General features: G+C 31.3%; 1 protein-coding gene across 2 annotated transcripts; it reads right to left on the bottom strand.

Moving 5' to 3' along the window:
* Positions 1-430: 430 nt before the first annotated feature.
* LOC126884206 (zinc finger protein 664-like) lies at positions 431-23,846 on the bottom strand. 2 transcript variants are annotated; one of them, XM_050650082.1, is made up of 2 exons: positions 23,436-23,846; positions 431-1,779 (listed from the first exon to the last, which is right to left on the bottom strand). In XM_050650082.1, exons 1-2 carry the CDS (start codon positions 23,662-23,664, stop codon positions 893-895), a joined length of 1,116 nt encoding a protein of 371 aa, XP_050506039.1. In that variant the 5' UTR covers positions 23,665-23,846; the 3' UTR covers positions 431-892. The 2 variants fall into 2 exon arrangements, with proteins under 2 accessions (XP_050506039.1, XP_050506040.1); XM_050650083.1 differs by lacking the exon at positions 431-1,779 and adding an exon at positions 17,773-19,250 and having other exon boundaries at positions 23,436-23,841.
* Positions 23,847-23,898: the final 52 nt, after the last annotated feature.

Raw genomic sequence — 23,898 nt, 5'->3', positions numbered from 1 at the left:
TAAATGATGTTGACATAAATTGAAAGATATCGATTGTAATTGATTGCAGGTTTTTTTGACATAGAATAATCACCCCTTATTGAAATTTCAAAAATTATTTTTTTAAATTGTCCGACTACAAAATCTACCCCTTATTTTTTTCCGACAACAGTCATTCTTGGTAAGGAATAATTTACTTAATTAAATTTCGTCTTTGTCGGAAAGCTATTTATCACCAGCATTTTTGTCTATATCTTACCTGTTTAGAATGTCCGACTACGAAAACTTCCCATTAATTTTGTCGGACAGAACTTCCAATTGCTTTTTTAACCTTTCATTAAACTCTCATGCAAAAATCAGACTGCTATTCATCACCAACATAATTCCTGTGATGTGATATGTTCTACGTGTCGGACTCGTTAAAATGCCCAACATTTTTGTCGGACAAACATTTTCGCATATATTACATAACGTTGGCTATCGAATAAACTTAAAAACAACTTGCTATTTTTCACAATCATAAACTTGTCAGGACGACACGTTTATCATGCTCCACAGTTAAAACTTCCCCTGTTCCAGTGTTCCCGTGCATCAAAGTTTGTCCGACTAGACACCGTTAAGCTATTAACAAATTTTCAGCTTGCTATTAATCAACTTTTCTTTCTTACGCGGGATCCAGATCTATAACATTTTGTCGACGAAAAATCCATTCGATGTTCATCAACGAATTGTACATTCGATGAATTGTGCATTCGACCAACTGTTTGTCGACTAATTTTCCGTCGACGAAGTGTTCTCGACCAACTTTACTAGACCCATTTTTTTGGAGGTTTTCGTAAAATTTTGTGTTCCCTGATCGGGCTATTTTACACTAGGATAGCTCCTTAAAGAAAATTTCAAGCTTTTGAGGTTTTTATTCGGTGTGAACTTTCATGTGACCAGTGAAATGAGCTTTTTGAACAAACTGTTTTAAACAAATTTGACACTTGTGAGGTTTTTTTTCAGTATGCACTATCAAATGTACCTTTAAATTACCTTTAGTTTTAAATTGCTTTAAACAAATTTCACACTTGTATGGTTTCTCTCCAGTGTGCACTCTCAAATGTATTTTTAAAGCACCTGCTGCACTAAATCGCTTAAAACAAATTTGACATTTGTGAGGTGTTTCTCCAGTATGCACTATCAGATGTCTTTTTAACTTACCTACTTCACGAAATTGCTTAAAACAAATTTCACATTTGTGAGGTTTTTCTCCAGTATGCACTGTCAAATGTTTTTTCAAATTATGTGCTATATTAAATTGCTTAAAACAAATTTCACACTTGTATGGCGTTTCTCCAGTGTGCACTCTCAAATGTACTTTTACACTACCTGCTTCCATAAACTGCTTAAAACAAATTTTACACTTGTACGGTTTTTCTCCAGTGTGCACTCTCAAATGTCTTTTTAAAGCAAATGATACGCTAAATTGCTTAAAACAAATTTCACACTCGTAAGATTTTTTTCCACTGTGCGTTCTCAAATGTACTTTCAAAGTACCTGCTAGACGAAACTGTTTATAACAAATTTCACACTTGTGGGGTTTTTCTCCAGTATGCATTCTCAAATGACTTTTCAAATAACATTTGTAACGAAACTGCTTAAAACAAATTTCACATTTGTAAGGTCTTTGTCCAGTCACAGCTTTTATATTTTTATTTAATGTTTTTCGTTCGGGATGTGGATTCATATAATTTTCTTCGTGAGATGAATGTTCAGGTAATGTCTCCATAATTTCCATCTTGATCTCTTGAAGACAATCTAAAAATCAAACTGACTATAATACAGGGTGTTTCAATAGGAAAGTAACATACATTAACTGTAGAAAGAGGACACTTAGGCGATCTCAAAAATACCATACTTAATATTGTTCTGAAGCTATTTCCTTGTGGCATTTTTACAATCAACTATTTTTAATGGGAAATAAGCCACAATTTTACTAAAAATGATTTTATTAACGTTTCGAAGCCCAAATCGGGTTTCGTTGTCAAAATAGAAAATACTACTGATAGTAGTAGTAGTACTACTACTAATAGTAGTATTTTGTATTTTGACAACGAAACTCGATTTGGGCTTCGAAACGTTAATAAAATCATTTTTGGTAAAATCGTGGCCTGTTTCCGTTAAAAATAGTTGACCATACTTAATGGGTCTTACTTCATTAATAAAAAAGATACTTGTTTTTTTTGCCATTTTCTTATTTGGTTCATAACTTAACCACACACTGTATATTTATTTTATATTTGGCACGCAAATATCCTTTATGATATACAATCAATTAATTTATTTACAATTGTAAAAAATCAGGGCCGGATTAAAAAATAATTGGAAAAATATTTGGATAAAGGAAATAAATGTAGTTCTGAAGCTATTTTCTTGTGGCATTTTTACAATTTTAACTATTTACAATGGGAAATAAGCCACAATATTATTAAAAAATGATTTTTATTAACGTTTCGACGCCCAAATCGGGTGCCGTTGTCAAAATACAAAATACTACTAACAGAAACAAAAATGTTGTTGCTTAGTAAAAAAATTCTTCTAATAATTTATTTAATTTGACTCATTTATATCGGCAATTCAGATACATATTGATACATTTTAAAGTAGAAGACTTTAAAATGATATTGCCGATATTTATGAGTTGCGTTCCTGGGACGACTTTACTGAAAGATAGTTCATTCGATTACATGAAATCAACCCCAACTCAAGAATATCCGTCACAAAAAAATCATAGAAAGAAAATACCACAATTAGTAAGTCAATAGTCGAGTTAGTACATATTTTATATTTTAGTATTACTTATATATCCATGTATTATTGACATTATTTATAATTTAAACAAAATTATAGTAAAGTCAGAATTTGGTATTAATTTTGAGAGTAAATTAAATATAAGACCAAATACTTACGATGTCGGAATAGTATCACGAGGTTTTTCCTGGTTTTCCCTCGTGATTTACTATGAGATCTCTAACGCGAGAATTTTAATGTCACCGTTGCATGTGGTTGTCTTTTTAAAGACAGATCACATACTATGATTTTTTTGTGACGGATATTCTTGAGTTGGGGTTGATTTCATGTAATCGAATGAACTATCTTTCAGTAAAGTCGTCCCAGGAACGCAACTCATAAATATCGGCAATATCATTTTAAAGTCTTCTACTTTAAAATGTATCAATATGTATCTGAATTGCCGATATAAATGAGTCAAATTAAATAAATTATTAGAAGAATTTTTTTACTAAGCAACAACATTTTTGTTTCTGTTAGTAGTATTTTGTATTTTGACAACGGCACCCGATTTGGGCGTCGAAACGTTAATAAAAATCATTTTTTAATAATATTGTGGCTTATTTCCCATTGTAAATAGTTACAATTGAAATAAATGTAGTATGTCAAAGTGTGCAAATAATTTATTTCTTTAGCTGAGCGCTTTCGACATAAACGTCACCATCGGAGCTAATGCTAAAATAAAAAAAGAGGTCTTGTAAGAAAAAGAAGTACAAAACTCTTTTTTACTTACGTCAAATTGTAAAAAAGTACCGCTACAATATTGAGGTGTTATCATTTGCATCTTGTGAATATAAATATGAATTTTGGTTGGAAATGCTTTGTCCTCCGTACAACCCCAAACAGAAAAAACGGCCACATTACACGTTACACAAACACAAAACTTTTTTCATGGCATAGGTATCACCCATCCATTGTTGACCTAGTAGAAACAGCTGACTGACAAAGTCGGATATTCAAATGTCAGTCAGCTGTTTCTACTAGGCCAACAATGGATGGGTGATACCTATGCCATGAAAAAAGTTTTGTGTTTGTGTAACGTGTAATGTGGCCGTTTTTTCTGTTTGGGGTTGTACGGAGGACAAAGCATTTCCAACCAAAATTCATATTTATATTCACAAGATGCAAATGATAACACCTCAATGTTGTAGCGGTACTTTTTTACAATTTGACGTAAGTAAAAAAATATTTTTGTACTTCTTTTTCTTACAAGACCTCTTTTTTTATTTTAGCATTAGCTCCGATGATGACGTTTATGTCGAAAGCGCTCAGCTAAAGAAATAAATTATTTACACACTTTGACATACTAAATTTTTATGTCCTTTAATCATTCAAGTGTGTCTTTCAACTAAAAATCACTCATCTGTCTTTCAACTAAAAATATTCGGACCCAAAAACAACACCTGTGCATTCCATTTTTTTTAAAACGGATATTGTATTTGAAAAGAGGATAAAAAATTTAGTGGTATACTTTGAATTTTCGGCAAAATGATTTTTCGGGTAAAATTTTGAATTTGAATTCTGAAATTATGCGAATTGCGAGAGCTCGAAGTAGAAAAAAAAATTGAAATAAGACTTACAACTTGTTAAACACACTGTATATTTGTTTTACATTTACCACCGAATATTATTTAAGGTGCCCAATTAATTAATTTATTTACAATTATAAAAAATCCAGGACCGGATTATAAAATATTGGAAAAATGTTCCGACCCAAAAACACCCTGTAGATTATTTTTTTAAAATGGATTTTGCATTTAAAAAGAGGAAGAAAAACTAAATTTAGTTTTAGATGTGTACTTTCAATTTTCGGCAAAATGACTTTTCTGGTAAAATTTTGAATTTGAATTCTGAAATTATGTAAATTGCGAAAGCTCGAAATAAAAATAATTAAAATGTGACTTAATTTTAATTAATACCATTATTTCAGTTGACACACAGTTGATACCATGACATAAAATGTTAACATTTCAGTGTTTTTCTATTATGGCGACAAATAATTCGTAACAAATATTCACCTTTAATTACTGAATAAATAATAAAGAGTCCACAAAAAATACATAACTTTAATCAACGAACGGTCATAAAATTAAAAAAGAGAAAAAAATTTTCTAAAAAATAATTTCGTAAATAAATCAAAACTATAGTAATTGTTCAAAATGGCCACCACCATGTTGAAGACAAAATCTTGCTATTTTTGTTATTTGTCTGACTGACCTCCTATTCTCGTCAGGGTTATTCTTCATTTCTTGGAAGGCGTCTCGAATCCGGTCAAGAAGTTCTTCCCTACTATTTATTTCCTCGTTATAATCTTTGGATGTTAGATATTATTATCCAAAAGTTATTTTTCAGAAATCTTTTTCTGTTTTTTTAATTTTTCAGATAGTTCGTTGATTAAAGTTATGTATTTTTTGTGGACTCTTTATTATTTATTCATTAATTAAAGGTGAATATTTGTTATGAATTATTTGTCGCCATAATAAAAAATACTAAAATGTTAACCTTTTAACAATATAGATTAAATAATGGTATTAATTAAAATTAAGTCACATTTTAATTTTTTTTACTTCGAGCTCTCGCAAGTCACATAATTTCAGTATTCAAATTTAAAATTTTACCCGAAAAATAATTTTGCCTAAAATTCAAAGTATACCACTAAATTTAGTTTTTCTACGGCCGCGCTAAAAGAGCCTCTTTCACGCACGCATTTCGTTTCCGAAAAATGCACTTTCACGCACGGCGAGCGGGAAAGTAAAATACCTTGTAATATGGCATTATAATATATTACAATACATGCAATAAACTAATATTTAGATATTATTTACTAATTTATTTCAAATTTATCTTATTGTGTTCATGTTTTAATGAAATTAGCGCGATTATTTCATTCATAGGAGATTCTGACCAATAGAAAGCTACAGAAATCTGAATTAAATCGATAATTTTTGATAATCTCCCGTCGTTAAGTATATTACGTCAGATGCCCTTCGTTGCTACGAAAAAATACATTCAGTGACATTAATGACTATTAATGTTTTAAAAATTATAAAAGTGATGACTTTCAATCGTCAAATATTTATAAAAACTGTGTGTTTAATGGTACTTACATAAATAAATTACAATAAAATTTTAGTTTTGAACAGTTTTATTCATGAAATAATCGCAACAAATTGCACTCGACCTCTGAAATTAATATAGAATTTTTGCTCTCGTGACACTTTCGACATAATTTCACTCGCCTTCGGCTCGTGAAATTAAAACTGTCAAAGTGTCACTCGGGAAAAATTCAATAATTTCAGAGCTCTTGTGCAATTACTACTGATAATGAGATGAAATAAAATTATTTTGACATAATATTTAAAAGTCAGATCAGTATAAAATTACAATGGTTTTGAATCGTCGTCATGGAAACCAATATCGTCGTCGTGGTAACCCATTATATTGAAAGTTTGGTTTTGGCAACTGTGTCAAAGAATTAATTTGTATATTTTCACTTCTAAATAAAAATTGATATAACTCTATTTTGTTGTAGCTTTTTTCCAAACATCCGGCCATAGAAAAAATATTGTTCCTAACTTATGCGGAAAGTGTCTTCCCCGCACTCGACTGCTTGCCCGAACTCCGCTATCGCGTCGTTCGGGTCAACGGCAGTCCCGTGCGTGAAAGTATCACTTTCCGCACTAGTTAGGAAAATAACTATAGTAAAACCTCGATATAACGAATCGAGGGAACGGGGTGTCCGTTAAAGCCGAAAGTCCGTTATATAAAAATAGGTTTAAAATAAATCAGACTATATTTAGAAATGTGTCCTCATTATGCTATAATAAAAAGTTTATTGAAATTATTTGTAAAATATAGCGTTTGGTATCCACGGGGACCCCGTTGTTTTGCAATGTATCTTGGTATGGGCAGGGTTAAGTATGTATAATATTAACAGGACGTTTTTAATTTTTTTACATTTGACCGGATTTTTAGTCCGTTAAATAGAGGTCCGTTATGTCGAGGTTCTACTGTATTTTCATCCTCATTTCAAATGCAAAATCCATTTTAAAAAAATTTAATGCACAGTGTGTTTTTTTGGGTCGGCACATTTTTCCAATATTTTCTAATCCGGCCGTGGATTTTTTATAATTGTAAATAAATTAAATGATGGGACACCTTAAAGAATATTCTGTGTTAAATATAAAATAAATATAAAGTGTGGTTAACAAGTTGTAAGTCGTATTTCAACTTTTTTCTACTTCGAGCTTTCGCAATTCACATAATTTCAGAATTCAAATTCAAAATTTGACCAGAAAAATCATTTTGCCGAAAATTCAAAGTATACCACTAAATTGAGTTTTTATCCTCTTTTAAAATGCAAAATAAATTTAAAACAAAATTTAGTATACAGGGTGTTGTTTTTGGGTCGGAACATTTTTCCAATATTTTTTAATCCGGACCTGGATTTTTTACAATTCTAAATAAATTAATTGAGTGTGCACCTTAAATAATATTTGCGTGACAAATATAAAATAAATATATAGTGTGGTTAAAAAGTTATGAACCAAATAAGAAAATGGCAAAATAGATAAAACACACAGTATCTTTGTTACTAATGAAGTAAGACCCATTAAGTATGGTATTTTTTAGACCACTTAAGGTCTGGCGCATATTGAACCTAAGCGAGTCACAACCTGCGCCGGTGGGACGGGTGACCTGTGCAGTTATTTTTCTAGCGTGGCGCATATTGATCACAAGCTAACCCGACCGTCGGCTGTCGCTAGTCTTGCCAGGTCCGATTTGTTTTTAATCGGTACATAAGCAAAAACAAATCGGGATTTAGGGTTGTAGATCGGGACAAATAAACAACCCCAGTAAATCAACGTTTTGGAGTGTAATTTTCAGAGTCAACTCCGAATTGCATGAAAATCTGGTTTTTGGGTTCTACTTACTGTCTACTTAAAAGCTGAACTTGTACCGTTGGTTGCTTTTACTTGGGGGGTGACACTTACAGTTACCCCTTCTCGGGGATAAAAAACGCGCGTTTAAAGTAAGTCCCAAAATGGATCAACTGACTAACTCCAAAAAACTTTTGTTCTATATAGTTTTTAAACTAAGTAAGTCAATACTTTTCGAGTAATTTTATCAAAAAAAAAATATTCTTGCTAAAATGTAGTTTTTAAAAAAGCAAAAAAAATGTATATTCAGAAAGTCTATAAAACCACTAAAAGCAAAGTTGTAGCTCATCAAAAATACGTTATTATTCGTCAAATGCCAAATCAAAATTTTTCAATTTGAAATAACCAAAAAATTAAGCAATTTTCGGGCAAAACGTATTAATATTTTTTGAAGTGTTTAAAAAAATCTTTGATTTTGTTTTATATAGAAGTCTCTAGCATTAAAACTAAGCGAGTTACGCTCAAAATAAAGTTGGCCCTTTTTTTTTGGTAAAAAAAAATCGTGAAAATCTCCCCCTATTTAGCACCGTAAATAAAATTAATAGTTCCGCTTTACCATTTACTTTATATGTGTATTGTTTATACGATCTGTAAGGTTTACCGGTTGGGATGCTTAATTTTGAAAAAAATTGGTTTTATGGTATAAAAAAATTTTACTTAAATATTGGAAAATGCCCTTTTTTCAAAATAACTTAAAAAGTAAGTATTAGGGATACTAAAAATCTTAAGGAGTAAAAAGTAGGTATGTTTTGCTTTTATAATAAATATGACAGATTCATTTTGTTTTTCTGTAAGGAAAAATTGGTTATCTGTTAGATTGTTACTTGTTAAATTGTTAGAAAAAATTAAAAATTGGTTAAAATATGGCTGTTCATATTTTGCATACGCTCGTGATTAGTGACTCGTTTAGTCCCTTTCAATCATGTAAAAAATACATAAATAAAGTAAATTGTTTGTAAAGCGGTAACGATTAATTTCATTTGCTGCGCTAAGTAGAGGGAGATTTTCACGATTTTTTTACCAAAAAAAAGGGAGTCAACTTGATTTTGAGCATAACTCACTTAGTTTTGATGCTAGAAACTTTTTTAAAACATAAAAATAAAGCTTTATTAAAAAAGTTTTAATTGGTTTTTCCCGAAAAGTGCTTCATTTCTTGGTTATTTCACGTTGAAATATTTGATTTGGAATTTGACGAATAAGAACGTTTTTTTCATGAGCTACAACTTTTCTTTTGCTGGGTCTATAGACTTTACGAGTTCACAATTGTTTTCATTTTTTTATATTAGGCTACATTTTTGCTAAGAATATTTTTTTCGATCAAATACTCACTTTTTGAGTTATTTGTGAAAACCACCTGAAAACGTGATTTTTTTGTCGAAAAATAAGCATTTTCAATCGTAAATAACTCGAATAGTATTAACTAAGTTAAAATTCTATAGAACTAAAATTGCTTAGAATTAGTCAATTTGCTTAGAATCAGACGAAAGTACAAAAAAAAATCGTAGATTAAGTAAATTATTTATTTTTTATTAAAATTATATTTTTCATTCGATGTTGACGCTTTTAGGAGTGCCTTGATTTTATAACATAGTTGTAAAAGTCCTCCTGAAATTGGTTTTCGTAGGTGAAAATCGGGACATTTAGTGTCCCGATCAGGTACAAATCGGTACGCGTCCCCAGACCCCTGAAAATCGGGACGTCCCGCGTAAATCGGGACACCTGGTAACGCTAGCTGTCGCCGTAACGAATAGAGACGGGCAAAATAAGTGCAAACGTGTAACGGTTACTATTGATACCGGTTCTCAGTGGTACTGAGTACAAATACTGATTACAAAATACTGATGTATCTGATCCTTGTACTGAATTGAGTAGGCAACTAAAAAACGGTAGTTCCGTACATGTAACTAGTAACGTTTTAAAAATATCTTACACGTCCCTAGTAGTCGTAGCGGTATGACTTTCGAAAACATCGAATTTGATCATAAGCGGCTGCATAAAAAGATATCTTACACTGAGTATTCTATTTCTATTGATTGTGATTGCAAAAACGGTTCGCATGTTTTAAATAAGATTTTTGCTAAAATATTAAATTACACAAAAAATACAATTTACAACCATCATTTACTTTTTAACGATAAACAAAAGTCTAATAAATATATGATGCCAAGTTTAAAATCGATCGACTTAGTCGATAACAGTGTCATTAATAGATATTTTTTACCATGAATCATTTTCCAATGATTGTGTGGATTTAGAAATACATACTAAACAATTTTTTGATCTGAAGAAAGGAGATTATAATTATGACACATTATGGTACTCCTTATTTTTCAAATAATATGCTCTTGTAAACGCATAACTTTGATTTATTGGCTAAAGCCACACTAACTACAGAGCCGTGCGGTACATATTTTTAATATGATGCAAGTCTTCGAAATGCCGCCTCTTGAGTATTACAGAAACTTAACTTTTATTTTTATTAAATGAACCTACACAAAATGAAGGACATCTTTTATTTTAAAAGCAAAACATACTTTATAGACCTGGATCCGGCAAACTGAAAATTTGTTAGTAGCTTAACGGTGTCTATTCGGACAAACTTTGATGTACAGGAACACTGGAACAGGGGAAGGTTTAATAGTGGAACAGTTTAAAAATTTGGAACGTCACATTACGAAAACGTCCCATGTATTTTGTCGGACAGAACAAAAAATCGATTTGTTACCCTTTCATTAAACTCTCATGCAAAAATCAGACTGCTATTACTAACAAACATGATTCCTGTTATTTGACATGTTCTTCCTGTTTCACTCATTAAAATGCCCAGTTAGTGATAAACACCAGTCTAATTTTTCCATGAGAGTTTAATGAAATGGTAACAAATCAATTGGAAGTTCTGTCCAACAAAATATATGGAACGTTTTTGTAGTCTGACGTTCCAAATTTTTAACCTGTTCCACAATTAAAGCTTCCCCTGTTTCAGTGTTCCCGTACATCAAAGTTTGTCTGACGAGACACCGTTAAGCTATTAACAAATTTTCAGCTTACTATTAATCAACTTTTTGTTGGTACGCGGGATCCAGGCCTAGAAATACTATGTCTCAAATGATGGCGTAATCCCTTTTCTATAGGTATAAAAATTTTGTAAATATCATTCATTTCTTAAATCTACACAACATTATCATTAAAAATGATCCATTACTAAAAACCGTTAAGCATATCTGTGAATATCGCATAACCCTCAAATAAAATGTGTCATCATACCGGGCTTGTTCATGCTTAAAAACAAAATATGTAGACAAGATATAACTATATGTAATAGGTAAGCAGTTTTTGCAACGACAATCCAATCACAATCAGTGTTGTTATATAATAATAGTAATTCCGAACGAGTTCTATTAGCTTTTCTACGTCCATCTCGAAAACAAAACCGCAACTGAGAATTGAGTCACGCGTCCCACGACACCAGAAAACTGTACGCCGATGACAAACGTTCGCATGGCTAGACCTGGCACCGTATTGACCGATATTAGGATGCGCAGAACTCTCTACGCAACTCGCAGGTGCCAGGTTGTGTTCGCTTAGGATCAATTTGCGCCGGGACTAAGTGTCCTCTTTCTACAGTTAACGTATGTTAATTTCCCAATGAAACACCTTGTATAAACATTTGAGTACAAGGAAAAATGGATGTAAAAACAAAGAAATGTAACAATCAAATTAAAGGTTAATAAATTGCAAGACAATGCAGAGCAACATGAGGGACAAACAGAAACAAACAACAGAACAACGATATTATACAAAAATTAAAACAACAATATATTAAACAGAACTATGAAACATAAATAACACAGACACTAACCCACATAACAATTTCATGTTCTTAGTAGATTCATAGAACATATTTCTCAAAAAAAAGTATACGCTGAGAATATGCGTAATTACCATTACGAATGTGCAGAGCAGATGCAGAGTATATATTACATTACAGTACTTAAACGTTCTATTTATACATATATTTAGAATGTACTACCGCACTTCTTTTCAGTATATACCAAGAATATACTTTTTAGAATATTTCAAGAAAGTGATATAAACCTTCTATTTATATACATACTTAGAATATACTACCGCACATCTTTTTAGTATATGGGAAGAATATACTTTTAAGAATATTCCAAGCAAATGCTATATTGCCCAGAAGTATGTTTTCATCATCATCTCAACTCATCCTAGGTTCTACCAACTATCATATTTACATATTCAAATTGCATACGAGAATGTAGTTAGTACATTTTACAATATTACTTAAAAAGTAAGTACATATAAATTTTAGTTATTTATATAAATATTATATTACACAGGTAAGTATATTGGCTGCGAGTTTCGACGGTAGCGCTCTCTCGCGGTTTGAAACTTATACTTTTCTGATAAAAGTATTGTATGTGAAATACAAAAAAAGAGAAAAATAGATATTTATCTAGAAAAACACAAATTATGAACTGAAATAATATTGTAACCTGATTACTAAACAAATACACAGAATTAATAGTAAAAGTAATTAACGTTTTTCATTTTATTAATTATAATTTTAATATTTAATATATAAATTCGTGCGACTGGAGGACTGCTTAAGCAAGAGGCCATTGAGAAAAAGAAGTAGTTTATGTGAAATTTAGAGGTTACCTCTGTTTTTATTGACTGTGGGTTTCGTCGGTAGCGCTCTCTCGCGGTTTGAAACTTGTACTTTTCTGATAAAATTGTTTAAATTCAGTACACAAAACTGCGACTAACAGCGCTGGCGAAAACTGTCAAATCCTTTCTACTCATCGGCTCACAGCCAATAGCAATTAGGTAAGTATATACACACAACCAAACTTATAAGGAATCACCATGTATTTCAAAGCAATATTTATTTAGAGCTCTCGTGCAATTACAACTGATAATTTTTGATAATTTCCCGTCGTCAAGTATTACATCTGATGCCCTTCGTTGCTACGAAAAAATGAACATTCAGTGACATTAATGACAATTCATGTTTTACAACTTGTCAAAGAGAATACCAGGAACAGGTTTAGCAAATATTCAGACGAATATATCAATAAAATATTAGTTAAAATGATTTAAAAAAGTTTTATTCGTGAAATAATTTTATCAAATTACACTCGAACTCTTAAAAATTATTGATTTGTTTTGCCCTCGTGACCCTTTGACATAATTTCACTCTCCCTCGGGCCGTGAAATTAAAAATGTCAAAGTATCACTCGGGATACAAATCGATAATTTTAGAGCTCTCGTGTAATTACTATTGATAATTATTTTAAATATACAGTGCTAGTCAAAAGTCCGTACCCCCCCTCTTATCTTTTGAACGGTTTTACCTATAATAGTGAAATTTGGATGGAGGAAATTAACTGACGTAAGCTTCTTAACTAGTTATGACAGGTGACGTAATAGTGACAGATGACGTTACAGAGCCACTGTGACCGATAATTTTAAATGGGACCTTATGGCAAGTGATACCTCGTTTGAAAGGTATTCAAAATACCTACTCAGCCATACTAATTTTTTTGTGTTTTAGTTGATTTTGATTTTGGTGAATAAATTAAATAAATATAATATTGTAGCTTCGCATTTAATTAATAAAAATTCAAATGTACGCCTATGGTTTTTTTGTCAAAAAAGTTGACGTTTTTCGATTCTCTAGTAGTTTTTACGTCAACGTCAACCTTTTTGACAAGTAATCATAGGCGGAATTTTGAATTAATTAAATGAAACTACAATTTTATATTTATTTCATTAATTCGTCAAAATTAGCTTAAACTTAAACAATACTAGTATGATTGAATAGGTATTTTCAATACCTTTCAAACGAGGTGTCACTTGCCATAAGGTCCCATTTAAAATTATCTGTCACAGTGGCGCTGTAAAGTCATCTGTCACTATTACGTCACCTGTCATGACTAGTTAAGAAGCTTACGTCCGTTTATTTCCTATCTACAAATTTCACTATTATAGGTATAACCGTTCAAAAGATACGAGGGGGGGTACGGACTTTTGACTAGCACTGTATATATAAGATGAACCAGGAAATGTGAAAGAAATAAAAGGATAGGGAAAAAGGAAAGGATAAAAATCTAAAATTCAATTGGAAATGTCGAATGAAATTTTTATTTATGTATATACCTACAAAGTTGACAAAAAATACTACAATAATTTTAAAATATACAGTATGGTGTAAATGAAAGGAATACATTCGTTATTTTGTAAACCGGCGACATTAAAGAAAAATCCCGAAACAGGTTGATTTTTATTTTTAAATTATGATATTTTGTATGAATGACGTAATCCATATACCGGGTGGTGAATCGTAAAGCGGGCCATAGGAAACTCCATGTAAAATTTTAAATTGTTGAATTTCTGCTTCCCTAATTATTTTATATCAAAAGTCATGATAGAATATTTGTAGAGGATTGAAATCTGTATTAAAATCAAAAATTAAAATTGAGGAGCAACTGAGCAAAACGCATTAAATCCAAAATATATAATTTTGAGTTATCGACAAAAAACTAATTGAATTAAACCTAGTTAAATGTAAATATTTTATTGACTATACAGGGTGATTGATTAGTAGGGTAAAGCTCAATAGCTCCGCTATAGTAATAGATAGCAACAAAAGTTAATAACAAAAATTTTAGCCACCTTTGAGCTTCACATTACAAAATTAGTTAGAATGTTACAGGGTGTTCGATAACACAGTGGCCGACCTAACTTATGTTTTTTTTTAAATGGAACACCCTATATTTTATTTTATATTCGAAATCCTGTTAACTTCTCCATCACAAAAATATAAAGGTTTGTAATGTTATACAGGGTATTTACAAAGTTATAACCAATTTTGTATGAAACTCATAACAAGTTCAACTCCCTGTATAAATAAAAATAAGCACAACAGCAATGGGTTATTAATGCCATATATTTTTATTTATTGTCAAAATTTTTAAGAATTATTGATATTGCTAATTTTCTTTATATCAAATACAGGGTGAGTCAAAACGCAAGTACATTATTTTCTCAGTAATGTTAAATGGAACACCCTGTATTTTATATCATTATTGAAGAGTAACATTAACGTACTTTAATTTTTATATAACATTCCCTATGCCCAAATTTATTAGTTTTCGAGATAAAATATTTTCATTTTTCAGAGCAAATTATTTTAGGTGTTTAAATTTATCTAAAGGACATCGCACACAACTTATGGAAAATATAATGTCACTCAAATTCAATAAAATTTATACGAATAGATTCGTTTTAAACTAACGGTCAAATCTTATCATTGCGCCAACTCTTAATTATGATTAATTACGGCGCAAATTGCAATTAAAGTTTATCGAAATCAAATTTTTTAGTCAGTAAAAGTGTCAGTTACAATTACTATTGCTCTGGGTGCTATTCAAAAGAGCTTAAACCCCACTGGGCCCCCGCTGGGCCTAAGCGGATTAGTAAAACTAATCCGCTGATTTATGAAGTACCGACAATTTGGGTATTATAAAATATTTTTTCTCTCTCTAACTTATGTACTTATCCATTTGATTTCAGATTTATTTATATCAATTTCTGCTCTTATTATTGAAAATATGGAGTTGGCGCAATGATAAGATTTGACCGTTAATTTAAAACGAATCTATTCGTATAAATTTTATTGAATTTGAGTGACATTATATTTTCCATAAGATGTGTGCGATGTCCTTTTAAGTAAGCATGACTGAATTGACAATTGAAGATTACCGATTATCAATCCGGTAATCAATGTAACACTGTAGCAAATAAAGAAATAAAAATAATTTATTAGTAATACAGTAATACCATTGTTTATATAGGGATAGTTGGTCAGCCCGATAGGAAAATTTGTTTGATTCAAATTGAGACAGTCACCAGATGTCCCCACAATTTCTGTCAGAGTCGCAACGTCAAAATGCATAGACACCGAGTTAGATACGATCCTATTCATAACACCCCAACTCGCATACATATTAAGAAAAATAAATATATATGGAAGAATACATTTAGAAATTGAATTAATGATGCCATGCTATTACATATATAATATATAGTAGCATGACATCATTAATTCAATTTCTAAATATACTCTTCTAATATATATTTATTTTTCTTAATATGTATGCGAGTTGGGGTGTTATGAATAGGATCGTATCCAAGTTGGTGTCTATGCATTTTGACGTTGCAACCCTGACAGAAATTGTGGGGACATCTGGTGACTGTCTCAATTTGAATCAAACATATTTACCTATTGGGCTGACCAACTATCTCCCTATATAAACAATGGTAATACATTTTACAAACAAAAACACAACCACTACATGCAACATTTTTGAAACAATTAAAAACTATCTTTTTATGTAAATGCAACAAATAAACAAAGAAAATTAGTAATACATTTTACAAAAAAAAACACACAAACACAAAATACAATATTTTGTGAAGACAATTAAACACTACTTTTGTATGTAAATGAAACAATGTAACAAATAAAGAACGAAACATAATTTATCAGTAATACATTTTGCAAAAAAACATGTTTGAAAAAATTAGAAGCTACTTTTAATAAAATATTTTTAATATTTAATTACATAAGGTGTTCAAAATTATCTCCTAACACATTTCCCACATAACAATGATGTTCGTATCATGTTCTAAGCATATCCTACCAACATTCGTCGAAGTATATCCTTTTTAGTATATGCGTAGTACAAGCATAGCATGTACCATAAAAAACATAATTCTAAATTTCATGTTCTTTGCATGTGCTTCAAAGAATATTCTTGCATTGAATATACTGAGCACATTCGTGTACATAGTATCTCGGAATGTTCGTAAAAGTTTATTCTTAGAATATACTTTAATCGAATATTCTTAGTATATGCGTAAGTATATGCTTAATACATACTTGTATATTTTTAAAATATCTTAAAAAGAATATACTTTATGTACCTATAGGAAGAAGAATAATGTTAGCCTATAGGTTATCAACTTCGTTAAGAATAATTAATAAAGTTTAGGTACTAAACTATCTAATTCATTTTTTTAAACCGTTTTAATTGTATGGTAAAAGAGTTTAAAACTTAATTCTATTGAAGAAAAATGAGAAATTCTCGTTTCGTTTTCAACTGAAATGAATATAATATACCATAAGTATTTTTAGGTATAATTCTATTTTTAACTACATTACATTCAGGTAAAGGTCCACAAGCAAACAACGTGAAACGGGAATCCGGACACGTCCATTCATTGTCATTCTGACCCTTGCATTTTGCATTGCATATTTTACCTGCACAGCGGAAGGGGGTAGGTAACAAATAACAAGGGCAAAATATGAAAATAGTTTCCAGTACAGTTAGTTAGGCATTTGTGACTACGCTGTTAGGACGAAGCGAAGACGAAGTATTTCTAGCTACAAGGATTAAAACATTTTTAAGAACATACATAAATAACTTTTTTATTTTGTTTGGCGGCAGCTTGAAGATAATAAATTCATATTGGTACTTCAATATTTCCTAAATATTTATTTATTTATTTATTTTCAACGGGACACTGCCCAATAAGATTACAAGTTTATAAGTCCAATATACATAATACATGTGTCAATAATAATAAAACTACAATAAAATAGTAATAATAAAACAATAATACAATAAAATATAAATATCACAAACTTAATCACATAAATCAGATTCATATATCACAATAATGAATATCCAACAACTACTCAAACAAACAAACAAACGTCTGAGGCCAGAGATGAATTCAGACTTCGGTGCAAAGAAATCTAGATCAGGTTGAGTGTTTGCCCATCTTAGTGCTCGAGATAAAAAGTTGTTATATGCATAGTTGGTTCTATGGATAGGAACATAGAATGTTTGATTTAATCGAGTTCTGCGGAGAGGTACATGGAGACCAACCTGCTCAAGTAGCTGAGGTTCCTGATCCTAAATACCTAGTAAGTAAAAGTATGTATATAGATACCTATAAATTTTAGTAATTTACATACATATTATATATATTTGGCTATTATATAATATATAAGCAGCATTTTTATTTTGATGTGCACATAATAACTAAATATATTACTTATATTTTATATCGTCGGCTTACTGCCAAAACCAATTAACTCCACTTTTTAAAGTTTTGAGGAATCAACGTTTTAAACTTTAATTTGAAATGAAAAATCGTTTGAATTTAAAAATGATTTAATGACTGAAAAATATTAAAATAAATAACATTATAAACGAAACATTTTGTTAAAAAATTATTAAAATGAAGTAAAAGTTAAAAAAAAGTACAAAAAACATTTTTTTTCGGCACTTGTCGGGTTTTGGCTGTACAAAGTTGTCAACTTCTAAGTAACTTTGAACATCACTCTCCTCCAAATCAGGCACTTGTCTTGTTTTGGCAGAACTAGAATATTGTAAATGATAAAATACTATTTTATTTAAACAGAGATGTGCAGACAACTGCACATATCTGTTTTTGGCTGAATAAAAGTGTCATCATTGGAATTAGTTGTTTTGAGACCCTTCTGTTTCCGACATTTAAAATCTGCTTTGAAGTGTCTGGTTTCATCAGTACATTCTTTGATAATTATTAAGTACAAAGGCGTACTTAACTCAGAATCGACAAAAAGTGGAGTTAGTTGGTTTTGGCAGTAAGCCGACGATATATACCTACTTACCCATATAATATTTATTATACATAGGTACCTATATTTTATACTTACTTTTTATGTAATATTGTAGAATGTAATAACTACATTCTCATATGCAATTAGAATATGTAAATATAATATATTACTAGAACCTAGGATGAGATTGGGTGATGTTGAAAACATACTTCTGAGAAATATATAGCATATCCTTGGAATATTCTTCCCATATACTAAAAATATTTGCGATAGTACATTCTAAGTAAGTATATAAATAGAAGGTTTATAGCAGCTCCTTAGAACCTTCTAAAAAGTATGTTCTTGGTATATACTAAAAAGAAGTATGGTAGTACATTCTAAATAATATATACATAGGACGTTTAAGTACTGTAATGTAGTATATACTTAGTATCTTCTCTGCACATTCGCAATGGTAATTACGCATATTCTCAGTATATACTTTTTCTGAAAAGTATGTTCTATGAATCTACTAAGAACATGAAATTGTTATGTGGGTTATGTATGCCTAAAAACGATCATTGAATGAGCTACTTACTCTACAGAGCATTTGTAAATTAACACATCGAAATACACTTTGTATTCTACTTTTCATCTTATCCCTTGTCGTTGGAGGTGTTTTATAAACTTCATTATTAACGTAACCTCAAAAAAATCAGTCCAGTTTATTAAATTCTGGTGATTTGGGTGGCCACGCTACTGGTCCATTGAAAAATGAAAATATCTCGAAAACTAATAAATTTAGGCATAGGGAATGTTATCTAAAAATTAAAGTACAGTAATCGTACTTTTCAATAGTGATATAAAATACAATGTGTTCCATTTAAAATTACTGAGAAAATAATGTACCTACTTGCGTTTTGACACCCTGTATTTGCTATAAAGAAAATTAGCAATATCGACCATTCTTGAAAATTTTGACAATACGTTAAAAAATATGGAATTAAGCATAGAATGGCATAAAGAAAAACGCAATACTGGAACGCCCCTTAAGCCATATTTTTTAATTTTCTACGTCATATTTGGGAGTACAAAAAATGCAACATGTTAAAATATACAACACTAGGTAGTAAATTATGTACTCTATTAGACGTTAGCACAGTTAACACATTGACAGACAGAATGTCTATAGATGTCTAATTTCCATTGATGTAATGTGAGGCGACGTCTATTGGGACCGTGCAAGTTCGGCAAAGCGACCCCTATTTCTACGCTCTATACTAAAATTCGCACTTTTAATTATATTGGCCAATTATATTAGTCCTGGTTACTGGATAATTGTCAAGGCAAAAAAAGACCAAAAAAATAATAAGAAGAAAAAATAAGATTCAGGTTATGGTATGAAAACGTCAACAATTGTATGTAGTAAATAAAATTAGTTATTAAAATGCAGTACTGCAAGCAAAATAAAATTAATTAAATTTACCTTTATATAATAATTGCATATCATATCAATATTGTGGAGCAATATATAATTTTTCTGCTTCATTGACAGAAGGTATGAAATATACGTCAATTTGACAATTTCAATTGACAATATGAATTATTTAAGATAGTTGTAATATTTCTCCGCGACTCGCGCAGGGTCGTTTCTCGTTCCCCCTTCCAAGTACTTGCACACCGCGAATAGATGACATTTTTAAAATAACTAGTTGTGCATCTACAAAACACATCTATAGATGCATATGAAATGTGGCACGACATACATGGTAGTCACCCACATGTTTACAAAAAATGTTTTCATATACCAAAAGCGCTAAAAGAAATGCAGCAATTTCCCTATTCTACTTTACAAAGTTCATATTATAGTGTCAAACTTGCTTATACATTTAATGAACTGTCCGTCAATGTGTTAACCAAGGAACTGTCAATACTGATGGAATGGCCCCATCTCATTTAAACAGTGAAGCGAGATAGAAGCCAACATACAAGAGAGAGACAGAGAATTTGTCCGGTAAAATTTGGGCAGTGTAATTTGATTTGCCTATATAAACTTAAATCAGGAAAATGGAACTCATATTTTTAATTGCTATCAGGGCTGATGGACACTATTTCAAAATTTAAATACTTTTTTGTATTTAAATATGTCAGAACTTTCTTCTTCATTAAAAGAAGTAATAGCTTTAGTCTTTCTTTTTGGCATATTCTATTCTGTAGGTTTTAGAACTGAAGACCTTGGGACCAGAAGGGGACAAGCCACAATTTCGTCAAAAATGAGTTAAAGTAGAAATCACACACTTTAAGACCATATTAATGTCTCAAACAGAAAATTTCAACAGTTTTATCATAGATGGTGTCGCTGTAGTTAAGTCCCGTTGTGTCACCATTACTTTATATTGCAACAGAAGGAGACAAGCCACAGTGGTAATCAACATGGCGGCATAACATTCCCGTGCATGTAAACGGAAAATAGAATTTTCTGAGTTTGATTCTGAACACAGTGACCAAGATCCGTTTTTAAATAAAAGCGAAGATGACAAAGACTATACAGTATCCGGAAGTAGCAGCAATTGGGAAAATATAAGCAATTGGGAACAGTAAGTTTATTTACTGTGCGGCTTGTCCCCTTATGTTATATTTTTCGAACCTAAAATTATTAGGGTTGTTCTAAAGGTTTTTTGTGGCTTATACCTTTTTAGTAAAATACCTACTCCATTGTAGGTAAATGAATAGGTTTATACCCCACAGACTTCTCAGAAAATAAGGCGCCTTATAGATGGAGACACAAGGATACCCAACGACATAAAAAATTAAGCGCAAGACAAAAAAATCTAGTTTACGAATATGTATATAAATACAAAAGGGAAGAAAATAGAACCAACAAATTAGGTGCACCTTGCGGTTGCAAAAAACAGTGTAGGCAGAAATTGGTGCTTGCCAACAGATTCTACCAGATACTGAGAATTATGAACCACTGGAAGACATTGAACGATTTTTCAGATACAGTAGACTCCTGTAAGTTCGGCCTCGGTTAGTTCGGTCTCCTCTTAGTCCGGCCGGCTCTCTGAGCATTAGTCACATACTTGGCGAGCGCCAACCAGATGCGAGCTCTGCCCATCAAAGCGCTTCTACTGCTTTACAACATGCCTACTCACCAGGAAGGTCTTCAGTGTCTTCAAAAAGAAATTAAACTGCTGTTTCTGCCATCCAATGTAACCAGTCTTCAACAGCCAACGGACCAAGGGGTCATTGAGTGCTTCAAGAGAAAGTATCGCACCTTTATTATTATTATTATTATTATTATTAAAACTGCTGTCTGAAGTTTTTTCCAAACTGGAGGCTGATGACAACTTAGACCTCTTAAAAGTGTTGAAGTCAGTTAATGAAGGATGTTGTGTACATGTCGGCCAAGGCATATGACGAAATACCACCGTCAACGTTTGTAAAGTCTTGGAAAAAACTTTGACCAAATATAGAAGATAAGATTGACCAAGCAAACACATTAGCAGATGAGCCAAACAACATTCTTGTTAACGAACCTGATGGCAATGCAGCTCTATTGCACGACCTTCAGCAACTACCGAACTTTGGTCCCATTGTTGAAGAAGATGTTTTGGAGTGGATCAACTTTGAAACAGAGCTGCACGACGAGGTTTTGAAAGACGACGAAATCGCCGAGGGTGTCATTCGCCAAGAAAATGAGAAGGATAACGACACATATGCTTCTGAGAATGAAGACAAAGATGAAGAAAATAAAATGAGCCATGCTGACGGCAAATCAGCGTTGCAACTGGCAGCTACCTACGTCAAACAGCAAAAAGAAGCAACTGCCATCGATGTAATGATTATTAAAAAGTGGTGTGACTTTGCACATCAAAAATCATTAGAAAAGAAAATTCAGAAAAAAATTACTGACTTTTTTAAGTGTTTAAGAAGCCAAACCACCAATGTGCAATAATATTTTTAAATTTTATTAGGCCTAGAGTTTTGTAAGTATTGTTTTATAGTATTTTTGTAACAGTCTATCTTTTCATATGTGTTAAATATTTCAGAGTATTCCTCTGTGTTGTCTTCTACTTAATGTACAAGTGTTTTATTTTTGCTAGATCCATGCAAACAATAAATGGGTATTTTTTAGATAAGCATCGGTTAGTTCAGCCACTTTTAAGTTCGGCCTACGATCCGGTCCTGAGGTGGGCGAACTTACGGGAGTCTACTGTATTGAAAATATTGACAACCGAATTATTTTATTGTTGCATTTCATGTTCATATTTTAGAATATAATTTTTTATACAAAAGGGGATAGCCTCATATTTTTTCAAAAAATGTTCAAAAACTCAAAAACCGTTAATTAAACATTTGTTACTTTTATTGTGTATTTAATATCATATTTCCAAACGATTATGGGCTTTACTACCAAGAAAAATTTAAAAATTGGATTTCAGGATTTGAAAATAAGTTTAAAATGATGTTTTCTCCAAAATATTGTTTGGTGGCATGCTCCCTTCTGGTCCCAAGGTCTTCAACTGTGTCATGATATATTTCATAAATATAAGTAATTTTATTGTGTATCTATTAATGACAATGACAAATCAATAAAACAGTCTACCCTAAGTACATAGTATAAATCTAAGTGAAACTATAACTACCTATATTCCTACAACCTACAACGACCAGTCGTCCCTGACTAGCACTATCAATTTGTTTGTTTACGAAAGATGGTGATTATCTTCCCTCCTTTACCTGACTATCTTCTATCTCATCCTGACGGCATTAAATTCGCTTCATGGCGATTCCATCAGTATTGACAGTTCGTTGGTGTTAACACATAAGCACATAACTTGTGTGTAAATAGATCAGCGTGACTGATTTTTGTCATACATCAAGCATGCTGCAACAGTTAGACCCAACGTTATGAGACCCGACTGTCGGGACTTGTGTATGCCTTTTTATACTGCATATGTACTTCTAAAAATATGGGAGGACTTAAATATTTCCTTACTAACCTTTTTCAGTTTCTTGGTTTTCTTCAAATTGATCAAGTTCATTTCCATGTTCTATTTCAGTTTTTATGGGACATTTTTTTAAGTCAAAAGAATCATATGTGTCCTGGGTACTTTGCCTATTGGATTCCTCTTTAATTTCATATTTGCAGCCATCCAAAAGAACTTCATCTGCCTCATCAACTATTTCCACTTTACACCTTTCCTCGTCAATTTCTTGTTTAACTTCCATTTGATTCAACGTTGATTACACTTGATTTTATTTATTATTATTAATAATAAATAAACTATTTATTATTGATATTTTGCATTTAGAAACAAGAACAAAAACACCACATGCATTGCACAAAAAGAGAAATTTTTGTTTTTTTTTAATTATTGAGGCGCGACATATGTCATTGGATATTACCAACTGTTACCAAATGCCAACAGCAACGACCAATGAATATTTTTTAAATTTTACTTT

This window comes from Diabrotica virgifera, chromosome 5 (assembly GCF_917563875.1).
Source record: "Diabrotica virgifera virgifera chromosome 5, PGI_DIABVI_V3a".
NCBI lineage: Eukaryota > Metazoa > Arthropoda > Insecta > Coleoptera > Chrysomelidae > Diabrotica > Diabrotica virgifera.
This window is presented reverse-complemented; position numbering and strand designations above follow the sequence as displayed.